General features: G+C 37.1%; 1 protein-coding gene across 6 annotated transcripts in view; it reads left to right on the plus strand.

The window, feature by feature from the left end:
- FMN1 (formin 1) overlaps nucleotides 1-25,731 on the plus strand; it is a 168,820-nt gene that overhangs the window by 9,573 nt on the left and 133,516 nt on the right. For 3 of the 6 annotated variants that reach the window (XM_038139829.1, XM_038139831.1, XM_038139832.1), the window contains exon 2: nucleotides 3,862-5,875. In XM_038139829.1, coding sequence (XP_037995757.1) covers nucleotides 3,967-5,875 — 1,909 coding nt within the window. In that variant the 5' untranslated portion in view covers nucleotides 3,862-3,966. Of the gene's footprint in view, nucleotides 1-3,861; nucleotides 5,876-12,839; nucleotides 13,611-25,731 lie in introns of those variants that run through there. The other 3 variants (XM_038139833.1, XM_038139830.1, XM_038139836.1) reach the window with 3 other exon arrangements.

Below are 25,731 nucleotides of genomic sequence, written 5' to 3' on the forward strand. Positions count from 1 at the left end.
TCCTTTACCAGTCCTTTACCAGTTTCTTTCTTTGACATAATTCTCCTGATAGTTTCTTATAATGCTTTTGCTTAGAGAACAGGGAGTTCACTTCTTTCTTTGTTTTCTGATGGAAAAAAAAAAAGGTAGAATAAGATGCTGAAGGCAATGAAGTTAAAATGTTTTCTTGGTCATAAATATATCTACTAGTAGAAATAAGCTTCAAAATACCAGTAAACAGTGCTGTGCATGGTATCAATTTATCTTTTAAATCCATGGAAGTTTTGATACAGAATATGACATTGGCCTAATAGTAACAAACTGTCCTTTCTGTTATTGCTCTAGTTAATATTACTGTTTTTTTTTTAATAACTGACTTTTACTACTTAATTTCAAAGGCTGTGTCAATTTTTTCCTTAAAAGGAGTTATGCTCTACTCTCAGTGATTCTACATTTTAATGTGTCAATATGTGTGTACCAAACCCATTGTTTTATTTATACTAGGTTCAAACTGGCATAAGTTTGTTATTCAAAGATAATACAATTTTAAAAAAATGAAAGCTCAATAGATTTGTCTATTTTGAAGTGAAAAAGAGCTTTTAATTTTATTCATTTTTGCAGTATGATTCAAGGAGAGCTGTAGGTCTTGTTTCAGTAATGTCATTATTCGGAACTCAGATTAGATTGGAGGAGCTGCTTGGTTTTTGGGAGGGGCATAGCTCAGCAAATCTGTGCAGCTGAGACAAGGGCTAGCTAGTTCTCTTATTTACACATACCATCTTTTGTCACAGAAAGAACCTCACCCAAACCCATGTATGTACCGAAAGTAATGTGCTCTACAGAATAGGCCTGACTTGAACCTGGTGATATCACAGATGTCATCTGAGTAAATTTGATCATAATGTCTGGGTCTATAGCTACTGGGTCTATAGTTTTCTATGCTGTTTCCTAAGGGGTGTTCTCTACTGCTTGACTGAAGAATAAGTAGGGTTAAGACAGCTTCTAATATTTCTGTATGCAGAACTACTCTTGTCTGCACTGGTGGCACACACACCCTGTGGCTGCATGATCACTCGCTGCTAGAGAGCAGCAGGCGTGCACAGCTGGAGACAAGGAAGACTGGGGAGGCAAGAGGTGAGGCTGCTCTCTTAGGTGGTCCACTGTGTCTTGAACTCCAGACTCGCACAATGAGTTAAAAACAGGAATAAAAGAGGAAACAGAACGGCATATTTTTCTCAGATGCTCTTACAAGTCTATGAAACAACAAGCCAGTCTTCAACAAAAGTAGTGACTAAAGGTTTTAGTCCTTTAGGAAAGGCACCTTTCCTACCACTTCCTATGCTTGAACAGTACTCTGAATTATGCCTCTCAACTGTTAACTCCTGGTGAACAGAATTAAGGAGCTCATACAGCTCTAATGGAACAGTGTTCTTACTGTAGTCTCTCTCCTTAGGATATCTCCTCTGTCTTTAAGGATTTTGTGTACTTTTTAAGAATTCTCCTGGCATGAAGGAAATACTACTCAAAGTAAATTGAAAGTCTGAAACTGTCTAAAGAACATTATAGACAGATGCAATTCAATTACTTCAATAAATGACTGCTTGTTGATAAGATGTTTTGGGTAAATGCTGCTTGATTCTTAGAGGCGGGCTTCACTAATTACTTACAATAATTTATGGACAGCATTATAAAATGATATCTAAGTCTGCATAATAAAAACTGATGCAACACTTGTAAATTTTGGGGCCTCAGCAAAGCTTTCAGTACTGTATCTCACAATATTCTTCTGGACAAAATGTCCAGACACAGCTGGATAAAGACATCATGTGATGGGTGAGCAACTGGCTCACAGGTCAGGTGCAAAGGGTTATAATGAATCAGGTGACATCAGACTGATGACCTGTCACTACTGGGGTTTCACAGAGCTCCATCCTCAGCTCTGTGCTTTTCAACATCTTCATTAATGACTTGGATGCAGAACTTGAAGGAATACTAAATATGCTTGCTGCTGACACTAAATTGGGAGGAGCTGTTGGCTCCCTCAAAGGCAGAGAGGCCCTGCAGGGAGATCTTGACAAATTAGAGGACTTGGCAATCACCAGTGGTATGAAATTCAAGAAAAAAGAGTGCTGGATTCTGCATCTGGGATGGGCAACCCTGAATGTATGGACAGAATGGGGAATGAGAGGCGGGGAAGCAGTGCCACAGAAAGAAACCTGCGGGTCCTGGTTGATGGCAAGCTGAACAGGAGTCAGCAGTGCCCTGGCAGCCAGGAGGGCCACCTGTGTCCTGGGGTGCATCAGGCACAGCATCACCAGCCGGGCAAGGGTGGGGATTGTCCTGCTCTGCTCTGAGCTTGGGCAGCCTCACCTCCAGTCCTGGGGGCAGTTCTGAAAGCCACAGAATAAGATATAAAGTATTAGAGAGCATCCAAAGGAAGGCCATGGGGATGGTGAAGGTTATGGAGGGGAAGCCTTAAGAAGAACAGCTGAGCTCACTCATTTTGTTCCATTTGGAGGAAACACCTTCTTGGAGTCTTCAACCTCCTCCTGAGGGGAACCAGAGAGGCAGGTACTGATCTTTTCACTCTCATGAACAGTGTCAGGACTTGAAGAACTGTCACAAATCTGAGTCAGGGGAGATCTAGGTTGTATATTAGGAAAAGGTTTTTACTCAGAGGGTGTATGGGCACTGGAACAGGCTCCCTGGGGCAGTGGTCACAGCACCAGCCTGACAGAGTTCAAGAAGCTTTTGGACAGTGCTCTCAAACACATGGTGTGACCTTTGGGATGTCCTGTGCAGGGCCAGGAGTTGCATTTGATGATCTTGATAGGTCCCTTCCAAATCAGCTTTTTCTATGATTCTATGAAATGTGTTACATAGTAATATGACAGCTTCCTTTTAAATACTGTTGCCTAAGTTTGACACTTTTAAAATTATGAAAAGTTCTGTTTCATTTATGCTTTTTCACTTGAAAACAGAAATTCCTGCATTTTTCAGTGTAAGAGCAGGTGTTCTCCAGCTTTTTCTGCTCCTGGGCTTTAGGTCTTTCCCTGATGTTTATGCATTTCCTAATGACTTCAGACTTCTCCACTTTAATTGTGGTAGCAGAGTTCCTTCTAGATAAGAAAAACAATTTAGTTCTCAAAAGGAGCAAACAAGCTTCTAGTATGTATCAAAAAAATGTAAATATATCCAATCTGTAGGAAGAAAATATGTGATGAAAAGAATAGGAAAAAAAAAGTTCAATAAATCTGCCTATGAAAGTAGAATTACACTATTGCATGGTGATCCAAAATAGATTTGTTTATTACCTGTATGTTAGCCAAGTAAACAGAGCCTATTTTTTTTTTGTTATTCCAGGTTTTCTTGATATCTTGGCAGTTCCACAAAACAGTACAACCAGAAAATATTCAACCTTTTTAGTGTGTAAATGTTTTCTTGATAAATTAAGCAGTGAGACCTAATTATATTGTGATAGTGTTATGCTGGTGCTTGTGTTGAGTAAAAAGGCAACAGGCATGCTTGAATGGTTCTTTTTACTAAATGTTCAACAGCCAGTTAACTTTTAACAGAGAGAGGGCAAGAGATTCCACCATTGAAAAGTAAAGTCTCTTTGAAATGGGTGTTTTAGTGACCATCTTGTGACCTGTGGCACAACATTGACTGAGAACCCTGGAGACAGAGGAATGATGTATGAGAGAGAAAGGTTATGACTGCAGCTATGAGTGTTGGCAATGTCATTGTTTTTTTGTCAGATTTTCAAGGTAAAAGCTTTGTATTAGAAAATACTGAGAGAAGATTGTGCTTCTGCAGGCTTGTTATTTGTCATATTAAATTTGCCATAATCAAGTTTGACAGGCTTCTCTTTATTTTTTCCAGCAGACAATATTATTGCTGAAGATTAGTCAGATGCCTTCCGTCCATTCCCTGCCTCACATACTATGTCATGCAAGCTTTGGAACACTTAGAACGTAATTAAAACGAATGACTAATTTGGCAAGCATAATGGAAGGCACGCATACCATCCTCCTGTTGCACAAACCCATTACAGAGCTTTGTTACATCAGCTTCTATCATCCAGAGGGGGAAGTCACAGGATTTACTTACATGGGCTCTGGAACTCTGGACAGAACCAGTGAGAGTTTCTGTGGCTGCTATCAAGTGAGGGAGAAGTTAGACATGGCCCTGAGAGAACGGCCATATAAAGACCGTGGAGTTATTATTTTCAAGCAAACTACCACAAAAGACCTTCTCAATGAAATGTACAAACTAACTGCTGGAAAGGAAAACCTGTTATCCAGTGTTTTGAGTTTTCATCATATTCCAGACCTTAAGGCAGGACGTCAGGAGGAAAAGCAGCAGGATGTTTCCGGAGTCCCGAAACTTAAAGGTGATAATTACTCCATTCTTACACATCAGCAGGAGTTATTGCTGGATTCTACAAAGAGAGACAATTTGAATCACAAAAAGATGAAGAAATACAGAAGGAAAGAGAGCTTTGAGGAGATCAGACATCATAAAGAGGGAAAAAAGATACATGAACATCTCTTTTTATTGAGTACGCAAGACATGCAACAGAAAAATAAGATGGTCTCCACAAGACTTTCTACCAGGAGTTATCCCAGCTCCTTTTCTCCCTCCAGCTGCCTAACAGTAAAAGGTAAGGATAATTTACCAGTAGACAATAGAATACAACCAGAAAGGTGGATAGAAGAGGGGTATTTTCTTAAGAGTAACAAAGCTGTGAAATTGGATGCTGACTTACCAAGTTCTAGCTCAAAAGACATCAATGATGTTGTTGCAGTTGAACCAGTGGATAGTGGAGAATGCATTCCTGAAGTTACCAAGGTACAACAGAGGACCACTTCGTTGAATTCATCTCACTACAGTCTGTCTAACAAACTCGAGACATTGAGTAAATCTGCAGCTGCTAAAATCTTGAAAAGTAGCAAGTGTACTGAGCCAGTATGCAAGGAGAAACCAGGAATCACAGTTCTTGCTGAAGTCCAGGATTTTGACACTTGTATTAAAAAAGTTACCAACCCCCCTGCAGGGTCTTTACCTGATTCTCACAGAGATAATGAAACCATTTCTCCTGTTCTCACAACAGTACATAACGAGTTTGTATCAAGAAGTGATGTATACTCTGTAGATGAAGATGCTGGAGACTCTAATAACAGTGTGCTGCAGGAAAAGGAGGAAGACGGCTCTGGTTTGCAGTACAAAGCAGAGAGAGTGCACATTACTGATGAGTCATGCAACCTTGTGGGAGCAGTTAATAAAGCTCTTCTGAAAGTTATCCGGAGCGACAGTTTAGATGAAGCTGCAGAATGGAAGAGACTGCAACAAATTACAAGAGTAGACAGAAACCTGCCAGGCTCACTATATGAGAAAAGGACCACGGTATCCCGGGGAAACGGCAAGCATTTATTTTTGAACCTGCCTGTAAATGAAAGTCCTGATATTCCTCAGACAAGTAATAATCTTAAACTGGAAGAGAAAAGGCTACATTCACCCCCATTAGCAGCAGTGAGTAATGTTTTTAGTAATTCATATCCGCTATCTAATACACACAAACAAATGTCACCTATTCCTTCTCCGTTATCTCCGAGACTGCCCAGCCCGCAGCTGCATCACCGGATCCTCCCGCTGCCAACACAGAACACCGAGGACGAATCCATGCTCAGTGACTATGGCCATGGAAGGCACGGTGCTATAAACTTCTCTTTCAGTGATTTGGAGCCACAGTTTTATCGGAAGTTTTCTGATCCTGGAGAATTGGGATTTGCCAGCAGACAACGGGGCCTACATCAGAATGCAACTGCAGGACATTTTGAAAAGTGTGCTGTGCAAGAAAAATTAACTACTCGGACACAGCAGAGTTTCTGTCCAGGTCAGTCCTATTTTATGCAATTTTAAACTAATGGAATCAACCAAGCATGTAAGTCTTGGTGTGTTTTCTGTGTTTGTTTGGCTTGGATTTTTTTAATACTAGCTATTAATAATAAATATTATGTTAAATAGAGAAACTATTTTTCACTACTTACAGATTGGGTGAAAAGTTGTTAAAGTTTTTAAACAAAAGTTACGGCTATAAAAGGTTTCAAGACATATTTTTCTGTCAGCTTGTTTTCAGTCCTGTTGTTACTGAATGACCTCTTAGCCAAAGTTAAGGAAAAATCTTTCTGTATGAAATGAAAAAAGCTCACATGCTTATTTTCCTGCTTTTCCTGTGCTGTGTTCTAGTCTTTCAAAATGTTATGGTAACATTTATTCTCCAATATGTTCTTTTTGCTTGTTTGGCTTAACTGATAGAATATTTTCTGAATATTTTCTACAGTGCCTTAAGTATAGGACTGGTTCTTTGACCATTTAACTACAAGGTTGATATAAATTCTGGAAGAAAGGGCTTTTTTTTTAAATGATTGCATGCAGAAGTCATGTTACAATGTATTTGAGTACAGTGCATGGGTTTATTTATAAAGATATACCGTGTAAAAGTGCATAATTATATGACATCCTGAAGAGCTATTTTTGTTAGCTAGAATAACAACATCTATACCCTTCATTTTTAACTTAAGGAGCAGGAAGGCTGAAGGACCTAATTCTGCATTGATCTAGGTGTGGCTCAGACTGGTCCCTCTGTCTTATGGGGGAGGCTGGCAGTGCAAATGACACAAAAGGGGGATTCCAAAAGGGGAGGTGTGTAGGGATGTGAAACCATTACCTTAGTCAGAGGGGGTTAAATAATGTCTATGAGGTTTGCATTTATGCCTGCTATTTCTAGAAGCTGTGTTAGTTCCCCTCAAGACTAAATCAAATTTAAGGTGTTGTTAGGTGAGTTGACAAGGCTGAAAAGATGGGTGCTATGCCTTCTTTCACTCCTTGGTTACTGTTGTGCTGTGCTGTCCTACCCCTCTCATTACATCTTGTACTCATTGTACCTTTTGGTGATCTGGTTTAGCTGGCAAAACCAGCAGTTTCACCCTTTTATAAGAATAAAGTAGCCCAGCAAATCTTTTTCTCTCTGTTTTACTTTAGTATTTTTAACTTAATGTATCATTTAGAATTGTTGGATGTGGAACTGTACCTATTATGCTGTACTCTTGTACTGTCTCTGCCTGGGATAGGGTTAATTTTCTTAACAGTAGCTTGTATGGGGCAGTGTTTTGGATTTGTGATGAAAACAGTCTCAATAACACCAGGATGTTCTAGCTTGTGCTGAGCAGTGTTTGCACAGCATCAATCCCTTCTCTGTTTCTCACTCTGCATCCCCCCAGTGAATAGACATGGGGCTGCACAATAGGCTGGGAGGGGACACAACCAGACAGATGACCCAGACTAACTAAAGAGAAATTCCCTGCCACATAACATCATGCTCAGGAATAAAAGTGCAAAGAGGGGGCTTTAGAGGGGTTAGCCATCTTTTGCCTGGGACCTGGCAGGGCATCAGTCTACCCATGGGAGGCGGTGAGTGATTGCTGTAGCATCACTTGTTTCATTTTTTCTTCCCTCTTTTTCTACTTATCTTTCACTTATTAAACAAATTTTTTGTTTGTTATCATGACCCCCATTTGTTGGGGTTTTTCCATGCCTCTTCCCCCATGCCACTAGGGGAAAGGGAGGAGGAAGGGAATGAGTCTTTGTGTGGTGCTTATTTTCCCACTAAGCTTAACCCACAGTGGTTTTACAAGAAACAAAAAAACACACATACATACTAATGGCATCTGTTGGCTGAAAATCCTGGCTATTAAGCAGAAACATCTTTGTGAAGAGAAGAAAAGCAAACAAGCCCAATTTTAGTTCTTGTTTACATTTACCTGGCAACATTAATCCAGACAGAAAATATCACAAGGTTTTTTGGTGGTTTTTGTTTTTTTTTTTCTTTGTGTTTGTTTGGGGTTTGTTTTGTTTTGGTTTGTTTTTTTTTTCATTTTCAAGTATGATTGCAAGCCAGCATTATTACTGGTGTGTCAGAAAATCTGTGACTTTAAGGAAAAAATCCCTATTTTGCTGGCATATATAATACTGTAGATATGTCTCTGGATCTGGGATAATGACTTCCATTTCCATCTGAGCCAGGGGTGGAATCATTCATCTTGCCAGAGCATTTGGGTGCAATACCACTCTTCTGTGAACATACATGAATAATAACTAACTGACTATAGTTCAATGAGACAAATTACGTACCTACAATTTTAGTCAATGTAAATGATATTAAGATTCACAGTTGTAAACCTGCACTCCTTTGATTCTTATCAGATTGATTCTTATCAGATTCCTCCCATGTGTGAAGAGGAGAGTTCAAGACTATTTTTCAGATTTGTCTTCAGTGGGGTGTTACTGTGAAATGTTTTCTTTCAATTCCAGTCAGTTATTAAATTGTGTAAGTATCTACAATGGCTCTAAAAATTATGGATAATTTTGGTCAACTTTTTATCAGTCAGGTTGATTGAAAGATTTGCTTCATGGCAAAAATAATGGCCTTCTGTACATCTTTTCAAAGTTCCATTGCTGTCATAGCATGCACTACTTCTTCCTGAAAAACTTTTGAAGCCTTTTGTTACCCGTGTAACTTTGTATTTGGAATATTTCATTAATCAGTTAGATATTCTAATAGTTTGAATTTAATAGTTTGAATTACAAGTTGGACTAATCACACAGCTCTACATATAATTTTAATTATCTTTTCTTGTCATTTGTAATCATGATTCTTCACAGACTTTCTCAATAATTGGCGAATATTCCTTTAGACAAAACTGAAGCACCTAAGTCAGAGGGCTTGACTTCTGTACTTCCACTTTTTCTCAAATTCAGTTTCTTTATAGATACATAGACACATATATGACACATATATAATAGTTTCAATGCAAAAAGCTCTACTAGTAGTTAATTTGAAAGTACAGTTTACTGGATCTTCTTGTTGAAGTGCAACTATTGGCCATGGGAATGGGCCACAGCTTTCATCTTAGTAGGTTAATAGTTAACTGGGAATAATTTATAGTTCAACAATAATTATTTGGCAATTTTCTCTGTAGGTGGGACTGGGAATCAAAATTCCTGTATTAGCATGCAATAGTTCTATTTGAATTATCAAAATTGTAAGAAAAAGCTTTAGAAAGCTAGAACTTAGGGCTTTCAAATGATAAACTGCTCAGTTACAAGCAGCAGAACCAGAAGGACAAACACTAAAATTTATCATAGAATGACATTTATTAAATCCTCAGAAACATAATACCTGAGTTTCTGCATGAAATTTTTTCTACTCTAATATGAAGTATATCATGCTTCTGTAGTCCTGGAGAAGCCTTTGAAAAGATCTTCATTGCATCTGAATATCAGATGCATTTTCTCAGGAAAGATTTTCTGGGACCTCTTAGTTCCTGTCACTGCTTCTCTCTCAAGTTTTTACAGCAGTAGAAAAAACTAGGGAGAAAATTTTCAGAGCTATTCTATCAATTTAGTACTGAATGACATCCATATACTATTTTACTACATATTGCCTGTAAGAGAAAGAAGATTAGGGGAATTTTTAGCAATTATTGAAGTGAATTTGATTCAAACAGGGAACTTAAAAATGAAAAATCAATGGTTATGACATAGCTTCCAGGACAGTGTCTGGTAACTCTGCTTTGAGGCAGGATGAGACTGGCAAGGGTTATTCACCACACTTTCTGATATATATTTTACTCCTAATCTGGAAAAAAAGAATAAAAATCTGCCAAGGGGGAATAGTGAGAGCAAGAAAGGGAACAAATGAGAAGGATGATGTTACCCTATCCCCAGCCAATGAATAATGCTCCTTTTTTGGTATCCAGTAGATGTGAAGGAAGAAGATACCTAGGAAACACAGAAATCCAAAGTTAGTAGGACCATAGAGAAACTAAACCAAATTTGGAATAGAACTGAATGATTAAGGTTTGTGTCAGGTAAAATGGCTGAGACTTACGGGACTGAAAAGACAGGCCCATTCTCTTCTTACTCTCTAGCTTCTTCCATTGAAGGCCTCCTCTCTTCGCTTTTCCTCCCCTTCTCTGCAACAACTTTGGTGTTTTTCTTGCTTTTTGGTAATTTGAGTCAAATCACTAAGCAAGCTGAAAGCTGAGCCAGCAAGGAGAGAGGTGAGTAGCTTAGGCTGGTTGAGTGAGCTGAACAGCTCACAGTGGGCTGACAAAAAGCACAACTAGGATGAGGGAGGACATGCAAGTGTGGTAGAAGGGACAAATGAGCAAGACCACCCTTCCTGCAGGGAACCATTTGATCCCCAAAAATCTCAGTTGTGGCTAAAAACTGGAAGCCAGAAGGCTGGCTGGGACTAAAACAGAAGTAAACAGAAGTAGTTAGGAGTGGAAAATGAGATGAATCAAGTTGGATGAAGATACAGAGGGACTGTGATGTCTTGAGTGGGTGCTATTAATACTGAAGCAGGAAGAACAAGAGATGGAGGACAAGTGAGAAAGGGTAACTCCAAGACTGAGTAGAGTGTGTTACCTTGGCTGTGATAGAGAACATTTATGGAGTATCACAAAACAAGTAGAACATGGCTGATAAGAGACGAGATAATTTTTATTTCTGTTTTGTTGGGAAAGTCTGTAAAAGGAACTTTCACCATTAGAATGTACATTATGGAAATAAGTCTATCTGGCTTGCTGAGGTTTCATGAAGTCAGTGTGCAGTATCATGAAATTTTGGAGATGCAGAGAAGAGAAAGGAGGAAGAAAAAGAAAAGTGAGGTAGAGTTCTGGATTTAAGGTCTTCAAAATTATAATGCTTATTGTGCTGTAGGAAAGGAATCTTAAATGCTTGAAAAGGTTGGTGAATACAAGTTTTTAAGGTTGTTTCTCAAACAATTTTCTTTAATTGCCTAGTTAAAGATGTTTACCCAAGAGTTATTTGCAATATATTCTGGATGTAATTGTAGATGCATCTATCCCTGTCCCTGCTGATTATTAGATGAAAAATGTTGTGTTTGCTTGTTTCTGCCAATGAGAACGTTATGGCAGCAGTTAGCTTTCCATTAGAAAGAATTGAAAACAAACATTCTGGTAGTTTTGTATGGTTCTCAAAAATTACACACAGCCATTTGGAAACATGCCAATTTCTAATGGCTATCCCTGGCAGATCAACTTTGCTGTCTCAAAATACAAAAGTACTTTAACCTATAAAGAGCTGTTTACTACATAGATAAATACTTGAATAAGTATTATTATTAAATTGGTGTAAGATTTTATTTTAATCCTCAGAGATCTTGAAGGGAGTGAAAAGCCCAAAATGATACTTTCAGTGTGATAGTTCATTCACTCCTTGGTGGCTGGAGAAACACTGCTCCATATCTGTGCTCTAAGAGCTGCCCTACTCCTTAGGTCTTTCAACTGCTTGCTAAAACTGGGTTATCCTAGTTTTCCTGCATTCATTTCTGTTTGCAGTGTAAACATGGCTTACTTCTATGTGAAGAAGAACACTCTGTTTCGACAAATACGGCAGTTCTATAGTCTATAGTTCTACATATCCATTTAAATTTCCAGCATTAAAGTAGCAGGAAGTGAGAAGCTTTAGCTTTGGCTTTGGTTGGATATATTATCATTAACTGCATGATAATGAATCTATTGCAGTGCCAGTGCCAGAAGACTGATAATTGAAAAATACAGGCAACCTTTCTCTCCAGATATGTAATGAAGGTAGCAAAAATAATTAATATCAAGGTATTGGAATATTGTTTTGTTTTTTCCTAACTTAACTCACTGTTTAAGCTGAAAAGGGACAAATAGTCAATTAAGAGAAATTCAATAACAAGACTTTATGATGTGTTCCTGAACCATGGTTTTGCAAAATGAAGTTTCATATAAACAAAACTCTGTTTGAAGGCTCTTACAACAGGAGACAGATTATATTATAGTGTTTTTGATGTTCCTTTTATAGGGAAGGGAAAGGTTTATAAATATCTTCTCTAATTGAAGTGGTTCAGAGAATTGCTAATTAGCATTTTAAAAGCACTATAGCGTTCTGTCCACAGCAAGTATGCACTTCATGAAGTAAGTTTGCATATGGATCACATGGAAAGATGATGCATAGTTTCTTACAGGTAATTGACATGAAAGTAATATACCATGAGTGTGTTGCTTCACAAAACCCATCTTATTCTGAATAAATGTTCTTTGAAGATGCTGTAAAGGAGTTAAGAATTAAGAGACTGGTGTAAGAAAAGAATTAAAATAAAAAAGAAGAGAGAATTAATCATAGAATCTCAGAATCATTTAGGCTGAAAGGACCACTTGAGATCATCTAGTCCAACCTTCTGCTCAGGCAGGGTCACCAAGAACAAATTGCATGGGCCTCTGTGCATATTTTTTAATTTCTCCAAGCATGAGCAACCTGTCTATGCAACCTGTGTTTGTGTTTAGTAACTCTCACAGTAAAAGTGTGTTTTCTTTAGTTCAGGTGGATCTATGTAAATTTTCAATTTACCATCTCATTGTTATAAATACCATTCACTTCTACTCTAAACTTGCTTCTTTTAGCCCAGTGTGTCTCTAATATTCTGTGGGAATTGTGTTACCTACAGACTCAGTGTGGCTAAAACAGAGTTAATTATTTCTGAAGATCTTTCCAGGTATTGGCTTTCTGAGTCATAGTAACTCCACTATCCTGACTGTCACTTAGGACTTTAAGTTAGATGTTAAGTTAAGTTAAATCTTTGAAAAGGATTTCTCTTGATCCTTCTGGATACAGTTGCAAGCTATATCTAAAATTTTTCCTGTTAAGTTTACATATACTTTCTAAATATGTAATCTTGGAAAGTTTGCTAATTGTATGTCCAAGTAAAATTACAGTGACTACATAGCTGTTTAATGGATCTTTGTTTTCCTGTTATATTCAGTGCAGTTACTCATTGTACAATATATTTTGATTGCCTTCGAGGACATCATCCTGTATTCTCTATTGAGCTTTATTACACATAGAAATGATAAAAGATCCTTCATACTTCATCCCAGTGAAACCAAAATCTTTTCATACCAGAATACACAAAGTAAGGCTGTGCTGCATTGAAAGGCAGACTTACTGCAGTTTGAAATGAATGTAGGCAGGACTGGAAGTACAAGACATGGTCTCTGAGTTAAAAAGACCCTCTGAAGACTGGCCTCGATAGATTCTGTGAACAAACAACTCCTGTTTTAGTTGAATGACTTCTCAGCATGACACACTTAAGCAACAGTTATATTTTCTTCTCTCTTTGAAACATGTGACTCTTCAGTCAAAAGCAATCAGTGAGGGGAAACCAAGTGAATTAAACTGGAATGGAAAACCAGAGACAGCTTAATGTTTTATGCAGGTCATAGATTAACAATTTTCTGTTTCATGGGGGGAGAAAAGGCCAAAACATTCCTTCTGGCATACAGTTTGTGCACTCAGTTTAAGAAACTTACTGTAATGAAATGGACTTCTTTTCTCATCAGTATAAAAAGAATGTCTTCAAGTAAAGCACTGGAATAATGTGATAGGTGTTGTTTCTTAAATCTTTATTATTCTGTTGGCCACTATAAACAAGTTGATAGAAATGGCTCAGCTGAAATTTTCTTGATGGATCAGGATGATATATAAACTGAGATCAGATTCCGGTATTTATCTCTGTAAGTATGATTTAATAATGTATTTAGGAATTTTTTAAATCTCTAATAGCTACCCTTTGGTATTTTGTCTGAAAAAGTGACATAGCACCAAATCCCACTTGTAAAAGTGGTGAAAAATTCTGCATACTCCCTGCTAAAAATATGCTTTAAAATACTGAAAACTAATAAAGGTGCAATTTATGTGTTTGTGGTGTCCCATACTAGTAAATAATTTTAAACAATATTTCATTATTTAGATGTGACATAAATCTATAATAATACATTTGAATAATACCTGTAAGTAGTGAATATTATTTATGAGTCATAGCATAAAAATAGTGCACCTAGTGGTTTAATGATTTATTTAAATGCGTGTCAGAGTAATTTTCTTCAGGATTAAATTATGAGTACCCTTGCATTTAGATTATGGTGTCTTCTCAGTTGCACTGTTTATGATTTGGTAGACCATATTCAAAGATCTCTTCGGGCTTGTCAGTTTGGTTGCTGAGATCTGCGTGGTAAAAATAGGACAGAGAAAATAGAGGTGAGATGTTGAGAACTGTTGGATGTGTTTTACATAAGGAATTTTAAAGGCTGTGGGAAATTGATCTTTACCAGAACAAAAGGTGAGGAAAGAAGGAAATAGAAATAATTCACAGTTCGTCACCTGAGTGACAGTCTCTATATACTGCTACTTGTAATGTCCTGTGTGATAAAGATTTAGTGCTTTGTAATTTTCTACTTTTTTTTTTCACATTTACATTTTGGAAGTGCTAAAATGGAAAGTGCTATGGTTTTTTCTTATAAGGTTTGCTTTACACTGAAGAGGCATATGGGGCATTTTTGCCTTCTGAATACAATAAGCTTCTCTGAAATTGTCCTAAGCAGACACTTAGCATTTCTTTGCTATCAGTACACATTTTAATGATTTTTGACTTGGATAGTTCAAAACTACCAAGATTAAGGGTATAAGTGATGAATGGTTTTGCTCACCTTTTACTGTGTTTGCTCTCACTTTTCTTGAATATGTTGGAAAATTAAGAGGGAAAATGTGTTCTAGAAAAATCTGACTTTATGGGAGAAGGTATTCTGAGTTTCTACTGTATAACATTTTCGGTTATTTCGGTATTTGTTTGCCTATCTCATGAGTAGAACTGTTTATTGATTGTTATCCCTGCAAATCTGAACCTGTCAAGTCACCAAAACCACCAAATATTTATGAATAGAAAATAATTCTTATTATGTGTACAAAATGAAGTAAATTGATTCTTGTTCTCTAAGCTTCAGTGTTTCTATTACACAAACATAAGTAAAATTAACAAAACTGAATTACAGGGGAATTTGGTGAACAAAAATTTATTCCTTCCATGAGTGCATGAATTTATTTTTGAGTCATAAATTGTAGAAAAGCTAAAACTGGTTGTTCCCATCCTTTTTGCCCCCTAACACTTCACATTTTTCAGCAGCTAGGCTAGTAGACCTGGGAGCTGCCAGGGCTGGAGGGCACACCCTCAGCTCCCAACCTGCTCCTAGCAGGTTTAATTGTTCCTGTTTGCAAAATACCAGGTGCTCTCCGTGACCTAAGATGTTAATCACGCTTAGCTCATATACATAATTTGTGTATGGGATCTGATTCATATTGTCTGCGCACTTAGAACAAATAGCTTGATTTCCATGCCCAGAGAAACTGAACACTACAGCTGCTAAGGCAGGCATATTTAAAAGCTGCAGAATTTTCTTAAGCATATTGTGGTAAATTTGGAGCATTACTCAGCAGTAGTCATTCCAAGATCTTTGGAGCAATTACTCAAAAAATGGGTTCTTTTAATTTTTGCAGCACTGAAGTCAGTGATTTTGTAGTCTCTCAACTAACTTTTTGTTAACATATACTCAAGTCTGATAGTTACTGTTGCATAAGTGAAATATAAATTTTTGTTAAGTTTGTTGGAGAAAGTAAAATTTTGGGGGTGTTTTTGTTGATTTTATTTAAAACATATATGTATATGACCTGTAAAGCAGCTGGCATTGAGCCATTTCATCTGACAATAACTAAAAATTAGAGGTTATCTTCTCTTTCTTCTAGAGTATATATTTTTGTCAGTAATGTAGTTATCAATATATTGGAAACTTGAGCACATGCTCACTAATTTCTCATTTTTCAAAGTCAAATTTCTTTTGTCTTAAGAAATTATATTATTCAAGTATGAAAAATATATTGGAAAAGTTACTAAAATAAAAATTAATCCATTTTTTGAGAGTACATTTTTAAAATAAATGCATATTAAAGTATAATTACAGCTATACATAATATAATGTAAGATAATTTATATACAGTTGCTTGTACATTTTCCAGTAGGCATTACAGTTTAAACTTGAGCATGTATTTGACAGTTATTTGAAGTTATGCCACTCAGATTTTTTTTTTTTTTGAAAATGCCAGCTTTCATAGAAATAAAATTTTAAACAAAGAAAATCTGAAACAAACATTTTTTTTTTTCCCCAGAAGTAGCAGCCTTCTAAAAATTATTTTCCAGGTGAATAATAAACTCCAACTAATATACCAAGAACAGAAGATGGCAATGCATCTTTTTTGCATAGGTCAAAAGAACAGTCTTGTACAAAATCTAATACTTACTTATCATGCTTTTCAAACCTAATTTCCTTTTATATGATTCTTTCATGGCATGTGGACCTGATAATTTTTATACCAGTTTACTACAACAGATTATTCTTTAAATCTGACACATAGTGAAACCATAGTTTTATTATAAGTAAGATAAATAGCACTATATAAATTCCCAGGAATTCTTTACATGTTTTTTTTTCTTGTTTTTTCCCCTTTATAATTATTTATGCAAATTATACTTAGTTAGGCAAAAATGAAAGATGTTTTTCATCCAAAGATGAGAAGAAAAATGTTAGGACATAGTTTTTCAGGTTTTCACTTTTTTCAAAAATCTCTTACCTTTTAGCTTTCAGGTTTCCATCTTGTCATCTTGTGTTTAGTATGAATGGCAGTGTTCCATTTGAATGTTTTTGTAATACCACGGGGAAAAATATTTTATTTTTGTTGCTTAGTTTGTCAGTCTTAGTCCACATTGAGAGTCTTTCTCCAATCTGTGGATTAGCAAAAGAGACCATACCTAATTGGTCCAAGGAGCCCTATTTGTCATCTGATCAGGCATTGAATGTTTGCCAAGTCCTTTTCATCAAAGTGATTGGATAACATAAACTATTTCACCTTGCAACTAAAACAAAAGGTTTGTTTCCATTCTATTCAGATTTTGGTTTCCTGTAAAAACTTTGAATTTGAAGGCTTTATTCAAAGGCTAGCAGAAAATGAGCTGTAGTTAAAAGCTATTTCAGATTTCCAGGGTGTCACTTTGCTAGAGATCTCTCTTTTGTTGAAGAGATACCTTTGAGACAGCCAAGTACAGTAAGACTTTCTTTTGGAAGTCCTCTAAAGTGAAATGTTTTTTATTGAAAACAGGAAAAGTCTGGGGTTTTTTAAAGAGAGAATTTTCCCCCCCGTCTTCCATGGTATTTCTAACCATCCAAATTGACTTTCTAGTCCTATTTTTTTCTCCTCTGCGTAATTGTATTTCACTTATAGTAATGGAGATGCTTTGTATGAGAGGAGTCACATAGGGTGTGTTTGCATGGCATGTCTAGCCCACACTAGCCACCCACTGCTTTTCCAGTTTGGTCTATGAGACTGACTGGATAGATACTTAGGCAGTTCAAAGAGAAGCCTGAGCCTGAAGAATTCTTGCAGAGCTGCAGTTGCTAAGATATGTCTGCACAGACTTCATACATCTATCAGAATCACTGTGGAATGGCTGGTGCTACACAGCTTCTCTCATACCAGTGGGTTGCAGTTATTCCACTCTGATGGCACAGAGCAAGGGCCTGAAGCTTTCCTTGTGTGGGTTAGGTGTGACTACAGACTCAAAGGGGATTCCAGGCTACCAGCAAGGCTGTGACATAGCCTGGGCTTGAGGCATTAATAATGTGGAGGCCAGTGAGACTGAGCATAAAAGGAGGTTCAATTAACTTTGTAAAGTGAGTTGCAGCTCTGTCATCAGAGGGTTGAATTCTCTTATGTGTAATTCATTGAAATTGATGTTAAATGTGCAAATGGAGATGACAGCTGGGTGTTTCAGTGGAACAAATGAAAGGTTTCTTGGAATTCAGGTCTGCTTTAGCAGCTTTGGCTGCTAAAAACAACATCCAATGATACTAATATTTAAATAGTCATGACTTTGAATAGTCATGGAAATATTTCCACCCATCCTCTTGTACAGTAGCATGCTGCTTTGCTTTCTTACTCAGCAGTCATCCTTAAAACACTCCCACAACCCCTTCATCATGTCTCCTTCATTTCCATTACTTTTCTCCTTCATCTGTCTTCCACTCTCCTATCTGCACCTTTTGAAACAAGCTCATACTTTGCTTGTTCACACAAAAAAATCTCTGACACCCTTTTCAATATGCTGGGCAATTATCTGTAAGGTAATTTCACAAATGAAAGGAAGGAATGCTGAATGTTACCTCCTTATTGCACAAGATCTTTGGAATGGATGCAAAATTGTGCAGAATGGAAAAAGCACACTTTTAGGTGCCCTAGGGGTGTCTGAGGCACAGACACAGAGCTGGCAAATCTGACCTGGAATGATCCACCCCTTTTTGGACTGGGGTAAATTAATTTTGGCATCCAACATTCATTTAGGCAACCAACTCCAAATAATTGCATTTGTAAATGATGTTTCAGCTTTTTATTGCAGCAATGTTGTTAACTTCATCTAGCCCAACAATTAAAAAATGGATTTATTCCTTCAGAAAAAAAAAAACTAAAAATGCATTTGAATTTGGGTCTAGACTCTCATCATATGTTTTTGTGCTTTGTAGTCGCTGTTCATTGTTCTAAAAATTGAACTCTATTTAACTCTGTATTCTTTCTCCAGGGAACTACCTCTATTTCTGTATTACATTTCTACTTAAGTATAATTCAGTCATTGTCTCTGTGTCAGTGCAGTAAGGCATTTCATTTGACTTTTAACCATAAAACTTAACAGACTATGTTGGGATTTTCTGGAAAATGATTTTATGGTCCTCAGTCCACAGATACAGCATCCCCCTTTTTTTTTAATCCTGGCAGGAAAACAGATGAAGTGAAACTAATTGTACTTCTCGGTGACACAAGTGTAGGGTTCAGGAGGACAAACCTTAGAGGTCTTTGGCCAGTGTGCAGAATTTGCATAACAGGTTTACTGTTACAACACAACTATGAGCACAGAAATAAAAGGAAGTTATGCTTTTCATTTGGTTCCTTTGGCATCCACATGTCGAAGATGAAAGAATTTTCAAATAGGGAGTATATCTTTCATATGAATCAGAAATATGACCAATAGCATTTTGCTGTCACATTCCTATAGCGTGTTCTTCAGAATGGCGTATGTTATCAGTGTGCCTTGAAAGAGAGAACTGCCCTTTTCAAGAACAACACTGAATGCAGGCTTAACTCAAAGCATGACAGAGAGCATATGCTTATGATTGATTTAAATAGGAATGCTTTCCAAAACAGAATTATATGCTAGGTGGCCCACACTTGCGAAGTTGTAATTTTATATTTAAAGTAAATGTAATAATACTGGCTGCCTTGATGTTGCTGGATTGCAGTAGTGACTGGTATTTATATCTGGTTCATTAGCAACCCAGTGAAAAATTTCATGTGACAAAAATCCATTTGGCTAATGAGCCACCTTTTAATTAGGCTCTGAACTTTCAAAAGAATACTGCTTATTTTTTTCCTCAGTAGTGTAATATAACTGCATAAAACACTTGCAAAAGTGGATTGAATGACAGAAATATGTTCTAGTGGATTAAGGAGACCACTTGTTAGGTACTTAGACATCTAAGGCTTTGTTTTGCCTGACTAAACTGAGGCCAATCAAAAGGTCTAGGTTACATAATGAAGAGTGTTTTCTTTTGTTTTGTAATAGAACACTTTGAGTTCAAGAAAACCTTGATAAAGCTGAGATGCTTGTGGCTTCTTCTGATTGTTTATACAGTTATTTTGGCATACAAGTGTTATTGAACACGCACATAGTATCTTGCAGACATTATGCTAACAGCCATACACTGAAAAAATGTCTTTCCCAAAAAAGTACTTTAAAGAAAATAAAAAGCTTTCTCCAAATTTGACTAGTTTTAACATGTAGATGTGTCAGAGTTGAGGCTGTGAAATGTTGCTTGTCATTTTGGCAGATACTTGTTAAAATATGAATAAATACAGACTGTATTAAAAAGGAAATGTAGGTGGTAACTAGTAAAGTTCTAGCTCTTTTTTTTTTTTTGCATCATTTCTGCTCTGCAGTTTTTAAGATTGCTATAATTAGCCAGTCCTACACTGAATCACACTGTAAAATAAGGGAAATGAGTGATGTTGAGAGGTAGTTGTTCTAAAGTAGCGCATATCCTCCTGATTTCTGAAACCTCCTCCACTGTGCTGTTTGCCTTTCATTCCCCTCGTTATCCCAAGAGTTAACCAAGTCCTAGTCAGTCTTCATCACTAGCTGTAAAATCAATGTTTGTATGCCTGGGGATGCGTACCCTAACATCCAGCCTGACCTCTCTGAGGGTCAGGAATACTGCTCTAGTCAATGACTATCATATCATGATATTTGGGGAGGAGTGCTGTGAAGAACTGTAGAAAGCATTTACTAAGTAGAAAAAGGAGGGGGAACTTAAAGGAAATAAATAGGAAGCCATGCACAAAACCCCCTTACAATTTCACTTCATATATGAAATGAAGCTGGCCATTTTCTTCCACCAATGAGAGTTTTGAATCTTGACAGATAATCCCATGCAAATGTTTGTTGAAAACTCAATAACTTTCAAAAGAAGCAAATCGGGAATTTTTGGAGAAGTAACTCCCAAAAACATTATTCCACTTCATGAGATCTAGTGCTGTCACACTTCCAGTATCTTGCAGTTCTCATTCTCTGTCTCAAAATGTGGTAAAACTGGTTTATATACAGGAAAGGACAACAGGATATTTTAAAGCACAAAAGTATTGTTTTTAGCCTAAGAGAAAAACCCTAAAGATAACTGACAAGATGTACGATAGAGATTGTAAAACTGAGTGGCTGAAAAGATTGGATAGGGTTGGATTTTTCTCTCTCTCTTTCCTGTATACCAACTGAAGTGCACCAAAATGTTGATGGTGCAATGAAAATGCTAAATGTACACCATCTTCTTTGAATGCAGAATTTTCAGTTGGCAACGTTTATAACAGTTGAAGGGAAGTCATTCATGGATGCCACTGTAAATTCATCTTGAGCTCACATGCTATTCATGTAGGGTACATCTCAATACATGTTTACAAAAAAACCCAAGGTGCCAGGAAAAGCAGACATGTAAAAGAGAAATAGTTTGAACCTTTAATTTATTCAAATAAAGTTTTATTTACTTTAGGCAATCTATTACCACTTCCACACCCCCATGTTTTCACAAGTAACAGTATCTATATAGGTGGCATAATTTATTTTCAGAAGTACTGTTCACCTCTCAATTCTTGCAAAATCTGTGAAAGCAAGGAATATTCAACAGCTTTGTAGATGGGAAAAACTAGTTGTCCAGTGGTTTTGGACTAAATCCAACCTAAAAAATTGATTAATTAAGAAAAAGCTGATGGATTGGGTTTTTTTTAAACAGATTTCTTGTCCAGTGTCTAATACAGTGAGCTTGTGATTAGCTGAGGGAAGTGAAGCTTTGGAATGCCATAAATAAAATAAAAGAGTGGATAATGTTAAAAAAAAAGGAAAGGTAGGCCTTTTAGTATTGCCATTTAAGTTTAGAGGTAAGAAGAATACAAGGCAACGTCAGTGACACAGCTAAAATTCTTATACAAGTGCTGACTGGAAATATGAAAAACACATCTCAGTTCCCCATAAAAATGGTTATATTGCTTTCCTCCAGTTCTGGATGAATTGATGCCCATTTGTGAGCCATGGTATGCTACAGTAAAGATAAAACCTGTTTAATTGAGAGTTCACTGTTGAACAGTGAACAGTGAACAGTGAATTGAGAGCATATACAAAAACTGTATCCTATCCAGAATCTTTTTCCTCGGCAACAGGACTTGGACATTTGTGAAAACTCAGAAAATTTGCTGGATGGGTGATCAATTCCCTTTGCTCTGTCATCCAATTTTCCTAAGACTGTAGAATTCAGTATATGTCTTTCTATGCCTATAAGATTAATTGATAGTGCTTCAAACACCTCAATGATAGTATTTCATCAACAGAAGCATAGCAGGGCTTTGGGGTTTCTGTGAGCTCATGATGCACTAAAAGGCATTTAGAGATACTCGCATTAGAAAAAGGTCAGCTGAATCTTTTGAAAATTTATGTGATGTTGACCAACTTAGGTTCAACATGATTCTGTCAATAGTGGCATCGGCTGTCTGATGCCAGACTTAGCAAGAGTGTGAACTAAGGTAATCTTTTTCTGTTTGTTACTGTCTTCATGCTGAGATACTAGCACTCAGTATCTGACCCTTACAGAAAGGTCTTCACTGCTTGTTTTCTTTTCCTGTCTTAGTAAAGCAGAAAAAGTTGCTGCAGTACATGTGAAATAAAATAGCTGTAGATCTTTGGGACAGGAATTATCAAATAATTTTAGGTTTATTGTTTACTTCTTTTATGATTGGATGTAGATATTAATGTGGATGCTTTTGCAGAAGAGGAGGAGAAGACGGAGATGCCTTGATGACTCAGAACTGTGTGATCCTACAGTTGCAAATATGCATTTTACTTGTCCTGGATGCAATTTTTCACGTACTAATTTAGAATCACAGAATCAGTTAGGTTGAAAAAACCACTAAGGTCATTGAGTCCAACCATTAACCCAGCCCTGCCAAGTTCACCACTAAACCATGTCTGTAAGTGCCACATCTACACATTTTTTAAACCCTCCAGGGATGATGACTCAACCACTTTATTGGGCAGCCTGTTCCGATGCTTAACAATCTTTTCAGTGAAGAACTTTTTCCTAATAACCAATCTAAATCTTCCGTGGTACAGCTTGTAGTCATTTCTTCTTGTCCTATTGCTTGTTACTTGTAAGAAGAGAACAAGCCCCACCCTGACAGTACTACCTTTCAGGGAGCTCTAGAGAGCAGTAAGGTCTCCCCTTTTTTTCCAGGCTAAACAACCCCAATTCTCTCAGCCGCTCCTGACAGGACTTCTACTCCAGACCCTTCACCAGCTCTTTCGCCCTTTCCTGACTCCCTCCAGAGCCTCAATGTTTTTCTTGTAGTGAGGGGCCCAATACTGAACTCAGGAGTCAAGGTGCGGTGTCAGTAATGTGGAGTATGGGGGCACAATCACTTCCCTGCTCCTGCTGGCCACTGTATTGCCAGCAGGCACCCTGGTCTGTATCAGCCTGTATTGCTGATACAGGCCAGGGTGCCTTTGGCCTTCTTGGCCACCTGGGCGCAGACTGCATCATGTTCAGGCTGCATCATCATCATTTCATCATGGCTGTCAACCAGTAGGCCAAAATCCTTTTCTGCTGGCAGCTTTCCAGCCGCTTTTCCCAACCTACAGAGCTGCCTGGGGTTGCTGTGACCCAAGTGCAGGACCTGGCACTTGGCCTTGTTGAACCTCATACCATTGGTCTCAGCCCATCGATCCAGCCTGTCCAGATCCTCTGCAGAGCCCTGTTACCCTTCAGCTGATCAACACTCCTGCCCAACTTGGTGTTGCCTGTAATCTGTCTGAGAGTGCACTTGATACCCTCATCCAGGTTGTTATAAATGTACTTAACAGGACTGGCCCCAATACTGAGCCCTGGAGAATACCACTTGTCACCGGCCGCCAGCTGGATGTAATTCCTTCATGACCGCTCTGGGCCTGGTCATATTGCCTGTTATTTACACAGTGATGAGTGCAGCCATGGACTGCCAGTTTTTCCAGGAGAATGCTGTAGGATACAGTGCAGTCTTTCATTGATGATTCATGGTCTAGTTATAAATAACATGCTCAGTGTTAATTAATTGTGTTGCTGTCGATAATGTCCCTGGTTATACAGGCTGTTTTTTGATTATTGCTTTTGGTGCTTTTGCATATTTCTATCTATACTTCATTATATCAGATCTTAATATTTGCACTAAAATATTTGTAGGACATTACTGCAACGTAGAGGTGGTTAGCCTAAGTGACCTCTACAAATAGATACATTGATGTTAAAGCCTATTTTAGGCAACTTTCAAAATTTTGAAGTGTAAGGTAAAAGATATAAATTATTTACTGTCATTAATTTTTTTACTTACCTAATGCACAAATCAAATCTTTTTGGTGATGACTTTGCCTTTCTTATGGGTAAGAGTGAGAACCAGTGTATAAGGAGAAATATTATAAAAAGCACATGAGAAAAGAGAAGAGTTTTTCTATATAGTTCTTTATTTTCCTTATTGCACTAGCTACAGATTTCTAATATCTTCAAAAACTGTTGCTTGCAAGGTCAAATCTTTCTAAACAAAATAAGGAATAAAATATTTAAACATCAGTCTCCTCCTCTACATCCTTTTAGCTAACTGGCTAACACCACAGATGAGAGAACTAATTGTAAAAAAGTCACAGTGAAACACTCCCCATAACAGCAATTTCATAATTAGGAATGCTTCCATTTTTGGTAGTTGCTTTGAGTGTAATCTATAACAAATATGGTATGTGCTCTGATTGCATAGAAATTACTTCAGGTAATGAAGTTGTAAACAGATGTAAACTGGTTTTGGAAAATTATCATTATCTATTTTATAGCCCCACAAGACACGTAGCATATCCTTACTAAGAAAAATATATGTGAATTGTCAGGTGTTTTAAAGTTTTCTGTAGTATTTAATATTTGCGTGTCCATAAAAGGCTCACTTGAAAATGTTGTATAATTAATACATGCTGATTGGATATTTAACTAGATTTAACTAGATACTTTGGCTATTACGCCTATCTGGAAGTTACTGTGAGCACAGAAGATCCTTGGAATTAAAAATAAGCCTTTCACTAGAAGTTCCTGGCATTGCAGCTCAGAACCTTGGCCTGAACATTGATTGTGGCATTTGACTGTGGACATGTGAAGTTTCTTTGGGAATAGTAAAAGATGAAGAATTTGCACTGAGGTGCCAATTGCTTCCTGTGTTATATACTATTGGGGTTTTTAGTATCTTTGGCTCTTTGTTTATTGGGAGCCAGTTGGGAGCCCTTGGAGGCCTCTTGCTTGTGTCTGAAAGCAAGAGTGGGCTGGCAAGTGACAAGGCAGGTATTGCTCGATGTTTGCGCAGTGTGACTAAACTCATTAAATTTGAGTAAGTGCTAAAGCATTAGGCTTGTATGGGGCCAAACTGGCTCAGCACCTTTCAGTATCCTAATTCAGAAAATACATTCTGTACTTGCTACTAGAGTTCCTGTTCCTCAGGTTTTTCAAGCACATGTTGGATGATACATTGAATCTTGAATATGGTTCTCTCATCTTTCAGCTGATGATCCTGCCTTTTTCTTTGTTGTGTTTTTGTTTTGCTTGTTGGGTTGTTTTTTTCCCTAATCTAAATTGTACTAGTTCTTTTACACTAAGTTAGTGGTAAGTATTCTTATTTTTTCTATTAGAGTTTGCTCTCTTACACATTTGAAATTTTTGTATAGAATAAATAGATTGTGGTGAAGTAGAAAAAGCAGTATAAAAAGTCTATAAATTACTGTAAATGTAAACCCTTAATAAATAAAAAAAATAGAAATCAAATTCAGTGTCAATAAATGAAAAGAATAAATTAAAAGATACTTTAATGCAAACCATTTGAATTTATGTAAGGAATTTAGAGGATTTGATATTGTTAATTTTAATAGATTTCTGCTGATTCGGAAGTATTTTTGAAGGGTTTTGAGTGATATCACATGCTTTTGTAGTTGATATACTTTGCATTGAGAAGTGCACAAATGTTTTTTACAAGAAAATATTTTGGATTTCCTTCATAAGTCTGTGTTTGGTGGTTGCTCAGTCAAACTTTCTAAGCCAGAGAGTTTTATTTGCACTGTTTTTTGCTGTTCTTTTCTTTTAATGATAGACATTCACGTCAAGCTACGTA

The sequence above is a fragment of the Motacilla alba genome, chromosome 5 (assembly GCF_015832195.1).
Source record: "Motacilla alba alba isolate MOTALB_02 chromosome 5, Motacilla_alba_V1.0_pri, whole genome shotgun sequence".
Classification (NCBI taxonomy): Eukaryota; Metazoa; Chordata; class Aves; order Passeriformes; family Motacillidae; genus Motacilla; species Motacilla alba.